At 40.1% G+C, this 10,963-nt stretch overlaps 1 protein-coding gene across 1 annotated transcript; it reads right to left on the bottom strand.

The window, feature by feature from the left end:
* Window positions 1–3,420: 3,420 nt before the first annotated feature.
* On the bottom strand, window positions 3,421–6,491 carry LOC145164008 (cytokinin dehydrogenase 5-like). The gene is made up of 5 exons (XM_079082754.1): window positions 5,673–6,491; window positions 5,377–5,504; window positions 4,732–5,010; window positions 4,178–4,440; window positions 3,421–3,877 (listed from the first exon to the last, which is right to left on the bottom strand). The coding sequence occupies exons 1-5, from the start codon at window positions 6,241–6,243 to the stop codon at window positions 3,544–3,546; spliced, it is 1,575 nt and encodes a 524-aa protein (XP_078938880.1). The 5' UTR covers window positions 6,244–6,491; the 3' UTR covers window positions 3,421–3,543.
* Window positions 6,492–10,963: the final 4,472 nt, after the last annotated feature.

Raw genomic sequence — 10,963 nt, 5'->3', positions numbered from 1 at the left:
ATAATATAACATCTGTCATGTATATCAGAGTATAAACATACCAGGCTGAACAAATGGTGTGTGCACTGCAATCTTCCTGAGCTCCTCTTTTGAAAACTGAGTACCTGAAATCAAAACTGAAAACTGTAAGCACGAAGCTTAGCGAGTCTCCCCAAACTACCACATACCATACAATAACACATATAGCACATACTGGGCCTTCCCCACTGCATCGGGCCCCGCCCGGCATCAGACCAAAGTCCAGACTAACTTGGGCCCCGCCCATTACATCGGGCCCCGCCCGACATCGGACCGAAGTCCGGAAGAACTTGGGCCCCGCCCGGCATCGGACCGAAGTCCGGAATATACTTGGGTCCCGCCCACTGCATCGGACCGAAGTCCGGAATGTACTGAACATAACATAAGCATAAACATATAACATAATCACATATACTGCATCAGGTTTGCCCGGCCTCGGACCAAAGCCCGGAACATATAACACATAACATAAACATGCATGAATCACAAAGACATCAAGCATACATAACTACTTCTCGGGTTTCCCGACATCGGACCGAAGTCCAAGACACATAACATATAACAAGTAAGCTATATCACTGCATCGGGCCCCGCCCGGCATCGGACCGAAGTCCGGTACTACTAACATCTAAACGGGCCGGCATTTTGGCCTTAGACCCGTTCCTACTGGAAGGAAACTCACCTCACACTGCTGAAGTCCCGCTGATAAAACCATAGTTGCTCAATGACAGATTCTCGATCTGTCAATATCAAAATAACACCCAATTAATAATTGGGTTCTATCACATATCCATAATTCCATGCTTGGGGTAAAAGACTACTTTACCCTTAACTTAGCTTGACTCAGTCCCAAGGCCCAATCCAAAGGCCCAAAGTCCAACTATAGCTCAAAGCCCAACCTTTGGCCTAATTTTCCAAATTGGGCCCAAACCTCTACATGGACTTCCCTTAAGGCCCAATTGTTCAGTCCGGTCCAACATGTCTCATTATAAGGGCCCAATACCATACAACCATCTAGGCCCAACTATGACCCAATTTTCCAAATTGGTCCCAAACCCTCTTATAGGCCTCACCCTAAAGCCCATTACATTGTTCTAGTCCATTTGCTTGTTCTTGGATGGCCCAACACAAAGCCCAAGTGAAATTAGGGTTTCATATAAAATGATGATTAGGGTTAAGTGTTTCTCACTTAACCCATTAAGGACTTAATCCAAAAAAAACACACACACACAACCACCCTAGTGGTGGCCGGCGGTGGCACGTGACGGCAGCCACCACCTCATGGTGGTGGCAGTGGCTTCCTTGCGATTTCCAGCTAGACTAAACATGCACTAATCAGAAATACATGCTCACACATCCGCTGAATGGTCACAAAACGACTCCCCAGCCACCCACCAGCGGTGACCGGCGACGACAGCAACAACTTTAGGACGACAAAGCAACAACCGACGTCACCGGGAAAAGGTAGAGGTGGCGGCGCTAGACGGCAACACCGCTGCTCCTCAGCGCCACAGTGGCGGACGTGGGCTGAGTCAGCCACCCAAACGCGAGCAGCAACGTACGCACGAACGAGCTTCCTAATCCCTTGAGCCTCTTCGTCTTGCCGGCGACGGAACTAGGTGGCTGCTCCGGTGGTTCTTTGTTGGCGGTGAGGAGATGGCGGCAACGGGCCCCTGCTGGTCGGAACAGCGAACGACGGCAGTCTTCACGCATGGCGGTTGGAGCATCGACACGACACGGTAGTCCTTCGAGATGGTAATCGCTGACCGGAGCAATGGAAACGAGTCCTCCGACGACGACAGCGACAATGCAACAGTAGCGGCGGCAGGAGGCTCGGCAGCACATCGGTGGACGGTCTCAGAAGAGGGAAACACCACGGTAACCTCGGCACAGATAAGACCCCTTTGTTTTGATTGGGTTGTTAAACCTAAGTGCTTGTTCGTTTTGTTTTTTTTTTTCAGAGATTTGATTCGAGTAAGTTTGATTGTCATCACTTACTCTTAATGAATCAGCCTTGGATGACTCACTAGGCAAATCTATTACCTAACATATTTTGATGTGTGTTCAGATTGAAGACCTTAACTTACGTATAATATTCAAGTAGCAAACAAATCATTTAAGGAAAAATCTCAACAAAATTCAAAGTAAAGTAGAGGATGTGTGTTCCCGGTAAACCATCTTAGTCCAAAGCTTTCCAATTCACTCCTTACGTCAATGAAAGTTCACCTCAAACTCCACCTATTTGAACAGATGGTGGTTAGTGGTGATCGCTGAGACGTCAAAGCTAGATTTGAACAGGTGGTTGTTAGTGGCAGTCGCTTCTTCTTCTTCTTCTCTCAGTTGACCTGGATGATGGTCAATGGTCGTCGGCGGCGGTGATGGTAGAGGTTTTATGATATTTACTGTAATGTATATGAAGGCAATGGAGTTACGAGATGTAAATTATTATTATTTTTTACCTTAATACGCCTGGTTTGATCACTCTTAATAGATAGCCTCTTATTCAAGAAAACATGGTTAATAGTTGGTGTTAATGAGATTAATTAGTTTCTCAGATTTTTTCTAAAGAAAACAGTTTTCACTGTGAATATATGTATTTCTATGTGGGTTATGAGAACTAGGTATAAAAGTTACTAATACAGATCACTCTTCAATATTATCGGTAGTCTCTTATGTATCAAAAATTATTGATATTACGCAGTACTGATCACTAGTAAAAAAAAAGTTTAATTTTTGATGAACGATGTTTAATCATAGGATGTTATTTAACAACATTCTTATTTTTATGATTTTGGCTTAAATATTTCCATAAATGAACCTAGACTCTAAAGCTAGTGACCTAATTTTATTAGACAAGTTGAATGGCGTTTGTCGTGTGAGCTGTGAGCCTGTGACTGTGTTGTGTATGCTATTATGACACCAAGGTTCTAAAAAGCTCGCCATGGCTCTGCCATGGCGCGCCACGGCTCCAAGGCTTGCACCTGCCGTCAAGTTTTGCCAAAACGCCGCCTTAACTCATATATGTGTATAAAAATGAATAATAGTTGAAAATACATGTAAAAATATTAATTATATAGAAAATTGCCGCCTTAAGTCACGCCTTACAAACGCCGTGACTCGCCAAGGCTCGGAAAAACTTGAGGCTTGACATTGCCGCCAAGTCATGTATGACAACGAACGCAGCCTGTGATAAATTCAGATTCTGTTGCTAATGGGTTGAACTTAAAGGCTCGTTATTTGGCCTTTAACCTTAAACTGGTACTTTGTATAATTTTGTTTTTATTCCAAGTAATATGTCCCTTTAAACATTTTTCTCAAATGTTTGAAATACATGCAAAAGCAATAATTTCCACTTTCAGTTAAAATTTATGAAGTACCTAAAAATCATTATATCAATGAATATGAAAAAAATGGTTAGTTCTACTTCTGATCTACAATATTGTCTATATGTACATTACTACATGCAAAAAGACCAGCATATCTACCGACTTATACAAACATCGTTTCTTTAAACTTCACCCACTATCACCACGACTTCATTGTAGAAATGAAACTCGGCTCGAATATCCTTTGACCAGTGGCTAATATATGCCGAGGGTCAAACTCCATTTTCCTCTTGTAAAATTGGGGCCATTTTTCTCCATAATGATCCATCCACTCTTCTTGTGTGGTGTAATGTGGCAAATATTGTTTGATATCGATTTTTTCATCTTTGCAAAACTTTAAAATCTGACGGTTCTCATCACTCAACCGCTCTAATGTCAATGCTTCATCACCGTTCTGCAAAGCTGACCTAAGCAACGCCACCAAGTAAAACACCTCCTCATTCGGTGTCACCACTGATGTCTCCGCATCCCACCTACACAGTTAACCACATATAAATATTCTGCTATATAATTATTTTTTCCAGTAACCCTAAACCCAATTGAGACTACTAAAAGCTAAAATTCAAACTGTTAACATTTTTTTTTTTCAAATATACCTATTATTATTTATGCATAAAGTACAACATATCACATGAAGGATCTTTTCAACATGTTAGATGCATGGTCAAAGTAGAAAGCATGATCTCTATATGTCATGTAGATATGCATGAAGTCGTATAATATTGTATAGCATCATATGGATATACGGATGGAATATTATATTATATTCTTACTTGTTTTTGTTCATGGGGTAGATGAGGATGGGTCCACTAGTCTTATTCCCCAAAATGCCCTTGAAGACTCCTTGGTCAAAGTCAGCAATTCTTGATTTGGGTACAAACAGGTTAAGCCACGGGTGTGGTACATCCCATAAACCCTTGGACCGGAGTTTTAACTCAGCCTTGTGAACCCGGTCCAAGAATTCCACATATGGAAGATCAGTAGTGAACACTGATGCTGGTATATAGTTTAATTTCTCTAACAAAGCGTCCACTTCCTGCATAAATAAATTAATAAAAAAGAGTGAACAAAAGTACACTTCTTTTTATAACTACATTTACTTACTTTATTAATTAGCTTCCTAATTATTTGGTGGGTGGATTGCATCGATTTAATTATGAGTACCAATAGTTTTTTTTCTTTTTATAAAAGTAAAATATTAGTAATGTTTGTCGTCAATCATCATATCAAATCAACAGAAGATCTCCTGTGTTTTCTTGTGCAGAGTTCGTATATTTTATTAAACTTAAACACCTGTAAAGGAATTGTTCTAGGGTTAATTAATTACCTGATCAACAGATTGTGGGTCGGAATGATTGTAATAGTTCTTGGTGATTTCCAGACAATACAGGACGTTGCCACCATCAGCAATGGAGGAGATTTTAACAGGGTTACTAGGGGAGAAGAAGGAAGACCTCCAGTTGTTGATGAGACCTTCGTCCACGATCACAAAACCTTCGACATAGTCAAACTTCTTGGAGCTTGGTTGACCATGGAGGGAGATGAGATATTCTTGATCATGGGTAAACACCGAGAAGTTTGAATACAGTACACGGATCCATCTCACCTGAAGGTAATTAATTGTCAATTATCATAGAATAATAAGTTAAGAAACAAGAGTCATGGGCCATAACCTAAAAAGCGTGAGAAAATGACATTATGTTTGTCGATGGAATAATAATAATAACAATAACTGGCACATCAACAACAACACAAACACAAACGCAAACGCAAACGCAAGCAGGTTTTGAATTTTGAGTGGTTGAAAAAACTTCATCGCCATTAACATGAACATGGACCACTAAACCATTGCTCTTTTGTAAATAATTTATTTTGTTTCGATTCAAAATCTCCAAAATTGTACTGTATTTCATGGAAAGAATATGTAATTAAAAATAGTAAATTAAACATATCGAAAGAAATTAAAACATACTCTTTGAGGGGAAGCTTCCAATGCAATTCTAGCCCTTGTGATGATCCCAAATTGACCTAGCCCTCCCATAACCCCATGGAACAATTCCGAGTTTTTATTCTCTGCGCATGTCACCACCTCTCCTTTTCCTGCACTTGTTCACACAACATACCATTAATCAATGGATCTGAATGAATTAAGTTATGATTTGTATGGTAGTGCATTCTTGGGTTGTACGGTATAAGTAAGTAATGCAGTAGGGTAAGTATCGTTTTCAAAATCATGCATGAAAGAGGATGGTGGAATTCATTAATTACCTGTGACGACATCGACCTCATGAACATTGCTAATCTGAGGGCCATGGTTGAAAGCTTGTCCACTGATTCCTGCATTAGAGAGAGTACCACCAACAGAAAGGTACAAGTAATCAGTCCACGATTTTGGTGCTAGTCCATATTGTAGCGTAGACTTGAGCACATCGATCCAAAGCTCCCCGCCCCACACGTCCACATACATCAACTTCTCGGAAACCACCGGCGCCACCGGAGCCCCACTCGATCCGCTCATTTGGACCACCACACCGTTGGCTGCCTGAGACTGACCATTGATTGAATGCCCGTGGCCTCTCGCTGATACCACGAATCCGTGACCGGATTCGTAAGCCAATTTTATGATCTTTGCCACGTCGGCGGCGGAAGACGGATGAAGAACCGCTGTCGGTTCGATACTCGTCATTTTGCCGAAATCGAGAGAAGCGGAATGGAGGTCCGTTCGGTTGAAGCTTAACTGAGGTTCTGTTCCGATGAGGAAGTCGGTAGGGTGTAGGGTTAATCCGACGATCACGATCAAATGGCATATGGCGGAGAGAAGTAGTAGAATTGGTGCCATGATTTAGCGGTGTTGAAGAAGGTGTACGGAAATCACGGAGACCGGCGGAGGGGATGGCGGATTTAAGGCGGTTTACGGAGGAGCATGTAGGAGATTCGTTTTGCACGGGCTGATTGTTGCTATATATAGAAGGTTGGAAATCAAGATTTTTCTTTTTCTTTTTTAGTTATGAATTTCTTTCAAAGAAATCATTACGCGCATTGAGCGTGTTTGTGTGTGAGAGAGAAAGAGAGTGTAGTGGGGATTGAGTTATGTGAGGGTTATAAGATGCAGGCTCTCTCTCTCTCTATTTATAGCACACTCGGACCTTGGAAGTCAGACACATCGGAACTCACGTGGTAAAATTTGTGTGGCACGTGACATGTCACTTTTCTTTCTATTTCTTTGGGGGTGATTTAGAAAAATTATTGCAATTTTATTTACACATTAAATCAGGTGAATCGACGATATATCAATGAAATTATATAAAAGATGACATGACTTTTGTTATGTAATCGAATCGTGTATTGTTATAAAAAAATGATAGTTTGTACCATTTAAGCAATTTACATTAATTCGATTTAGGATCAATATGATAGAACAATCTAGGAACACCACTAATATTTTGAATGTACAAGCTATGTTTGAATCTTTAACCTTTTATATGGAATTATGTATTTCAACCACTAGGGCATCGTTTGCGGAAACCAAACCTGATTTTGTGGTGAATGAAGATTAAATTAGGTGGACATTAATGGGGTTCCATTAAAGGCATAGAGTTCAAATTCTTTCATGAACATTGCAATGAAATATAGTTCCATCGTTTATATAAATGATGATGTTGGAGACACTTATAGCACGTGAGTTTCTATTGTCTTGGATTCTAAAGAAGTTATTGTCGATGTGGTTAAGGTTATATGATGATGTGGGCACCCAAAATTTAGAGACATTTGACTTTTAGTCAAATATTGACTAAAATGGCAAAATGATCATTATTGAAAATTTAGTAAGATTATGGAGTTGTGATTTCATGAAAATGGTCGATATGAGTTTAAATCACTATGATGAGGTTAGAGGAGTAAGTTCAAGAGAAGATGCATTTGGTCAAAAGGGTAAAATGGGAAACTTTATGCTTTTTGGGCCAAGTTTGTGACTTGATAAATTAAGATCCTTATTAAGTCAGTGACAAATGAATTTGTAACGACCCAAAAATCACGATATAAAAAATAATTTTGTTTTTAGATTAATAAATCGTTAATACATATTGTTTCCATAAAAACCCAGAGTAACCAATATTTAGCAAAACATCATTAAACCAGAGCAATTCACAGAATGCGGAAGCATGTGGTGTGTGCTCTGCAATCATCATGATCTCTTCCATTTGAAAACCGAAGTACCTGAAACATAAACTGAAAACCGTAAGCATAAAGCTTAGTGAGTTCCCTAAAATACCATACCACATACAATCACAAATTATCATGCACATACATATAATTGTCATGGGCTCCCCCACGGTCTTTATCTATTATGTCATGGGCTCCCCCCATGGTCTTTACCTGAAACGCCATGGGCTCGCCCCCATGGTCTGATATCCAATTGCCACGGCCTCCCCCCGGGGTCTTCCATGCAAGTATCACAGAGACAACTAGCATACCACATAACACGCAATAGGACGACATTGGTGCCTTTGACCCATGGATATAGTGAGAAGACTCATCTCGAATGCAGAAGCCCACTGATAGAAATCCCTAGCTGCTGCCCTGACGACCTCTCGAGCTATCAATACCAAAATAAAACCCAATCAACAATTGGGTTCCAAACTATGATCCATAATCCATACTTGGGGTAAAATAACAATCTTACCCCTGATCCAACATGAGCCAAACTGAGGCCCAAACCCAAAACCGAAAAGGTCCAACTACAAGATCCATAAAGCCCACTAATGGCCCAATTTTCCAAATTGGCCCAAATCCTCACATGGGCCTTTCCTTAAGCCCATTAACATTTCCTAAACCAAAACGCACATTCAATGCTAGCCCAACAAAAACTCAAACAATACAAGCCCAAACTCGAGATGACACCATAAGGCCCAATTACCCCAATTAGGCCCAAATCCATCATGAACCTATCTTGAGAAGCCCCAATATCCAAAAAGTCCTGAAATACTGAATAGTCAACCATAACCAGCTCCTGGTCCACGGTCCAAAGCCCAAAAAGTCAACAAAACAAGAAGGGTCAACCATGCCGAGTACGCCCTGCGTACTCAACTGGTACGCCTAGCGTACACCCTTTGGGGCTCGTACGCGCAGCGTACCAGATGGGTACGCCCAACGTACTCCCCTGGACCCCAATCTCCTCTATTAAGCACTCAATCACCTCAGCCCTTGCTCCAAACTCTCAAGTTTGATTCCTTTGGATGACTTTTCGAGTAAAGTTCGCAACTTTACTAGCATTCATGGCTTAATGGGGCTCTATAGCTCAAAAGAGCTTAATGGATGGTCTTAACACATGCATGAACTCAAAAAATCCACAAAGCTTGCACCTTTATGAATGAGGGACCCTTAAAATGTCCAGATCTACTAGATTGAGCTCCTAAAACAACCCTAGCTCACAAAGACCAAGCAAAAGGGACTAAAATCGCCATAAACAACCCAAAAGTAGATCTATTCAATGAGTCGCCAAGATAGAGACTTTATACCTCTAAAGTCTCGAAATGGAGATGCTAACACATGATCTCTAGGCTCTTCTCCAGAGGTTTGGTTTACCACCTTCTTCTTCTCTTGCACAAACCACCAAGAATCTTCTTTCAAGCTCCAAGCTTCACCCAAGGCACTCTAGGGTTATATGTATGTCAAAAGAGGTGGATGCTGACCTAAAATGACCAAAGGGATGGTATAATGTCGTTTATATAGGGTAGGAACCCCGGAAATTAGGGTTTTGCTCTAAAGGGAGTACGCCCTGCGTACCCCTTAGTACGCCCTACGTACTCACAAACCACCCGCGACCACTTATCCTTCTATGCTCCGCGTTCACAATGAGTACGCCCCGCGTACTCATTGAACCCCTAAAACCTTGAACTTCACTTAGCTCTAACTTCTTCGTCTTTGGTCCGTTTCTGACGAACATTATATCCACGGAAAGGTGGCGAGAAGCCCAACGGTTCTAACAACACACCCAAGCCTTAAAACATCCCGAACAAAACCTGAAACCCATAAAAGACCCGAAATACCAAATTATGATTATACCCTTGACCTCTGAAGACACAATCGAACACTTGGATCACTTAGACCATAACACCCACGCCCAAGCATGCACACTATGTTTACCTATGGTCCTTACTTTGTGAAATAGATCAATTGAACACATTTCCAATGATGCTAATTTCACAATTCCTAATCCTTATCGTTAGTGTAAGAATACAAGATTCTCGCCACTACTAGAATATGTTAGATTCTAACATTTTATGCAACGATCCCTTCGTAATGTCATAGCATCAAAGCCACCAAGACTTTGCCAATGATATTACAAAGTGCTCTATTGGAGATTGCTACAAGGCAATTCCATAGATATGAAGTCTCACATTCAAAGTAAATTCCTTTGAACATCCTTCTTGCATAAAAGTTTCTAATGTAGACATAGATTCTCAATATCCAACTCCCAATATGGAAACATTTCCATATTTGTCATACGACAACTCATTATTAATAGAATCATATCTAATCATAATAATGTTATTATGGTCCATTCGTTACTATACTTCAAACTGCCCATAAGTGACCAATCCTTGGCGAACCTTAGGTGGTCCTTGACAGTCGTTTAATTATTTTAGTCAAATCCGGTTCTAGTCCTTTTTCCCTCTTAATGCCCTAGGCATTTGGAAAATTTAGAACGTTCGAATATTACAACATATGCAATCGATCCTATACCTGAAGCGTATGGGACACGATTCATAATGAAAAACGTGATACTTTACCAGTTTTTTGCTATAATATTGCCATATATAGAATTCCTTTATGTTGAATCTTTTCAACATAACATTCATATATGTCCTTTGACTAAATTTAATTAAAATTTCTCGATCTAAGCTTTTAGATTTGAAACGAAGTATAATATCCTCTCCCTTAATTATAGCAAAACAACTTTTCAACCCTTGCAACTTTGCGAAATGAAACTTTTGTTTTCTATAATTAATATTGCTAACTTGCAACACGTAAAATAATAATCATGCTCCCACTAACATGATAATTATATCCATACCAGCATAACATTTATGCTCCCACTAGCTTTGATACGCATTCAGAAAACAGTTGGACTTCTAGAAATCAATTCTTATTGACTTCCAAAGTTCATATTTCTAATACGATATGCTCCGATAAGCCTTTATCTAAGCTTCTCAAACTCATACACCTTTCCTTAGATAGCTCATATGAATGTCTAAACTAATTCAGAACTTATAGCAATAAGTCCTAAATGTTTAGACTAATTGCCAAATCTCACAATTCGAACTATGAAGAGGGATGCCGTAATCATAATCGAATTTGAGAACGCAAATATCACAATTGCTATCTCCTTAAAATCTCTCTTAGTGAAAGCGTTTCCTCACAATCATTTTCATGAAACGGAGAGAAACCTTATGACACTTAGATTTTATGGTGCATGTGCTCTTATCCATGTGAATTTATCATAAACATAATCATAAGATAATGTTCGTGACAAATCCAAACTCTTATGGATAGAACTT

The sequence above is a fragment of the Lactuca virosa genome, chromosome 1 (genome assembly GCF_052849685.1).
Source record: "Lactuca virosa cultivar CGN04683 chromosome 1, Lactuca_virosa_CGN04683_v6, whole genome shotgun sequence".
Taxonomy (NCBI): Eukaryota; Viridiplantae; Streptophyta; class Magnoliopsida; order Asterales; family Asteraceae; genus Lactuca; species Lactuca virosa.
Note: the sequence above shows the minus strand (reverse complement) of the source record. Positions and strands in the feature narration are given on the sequence as shown.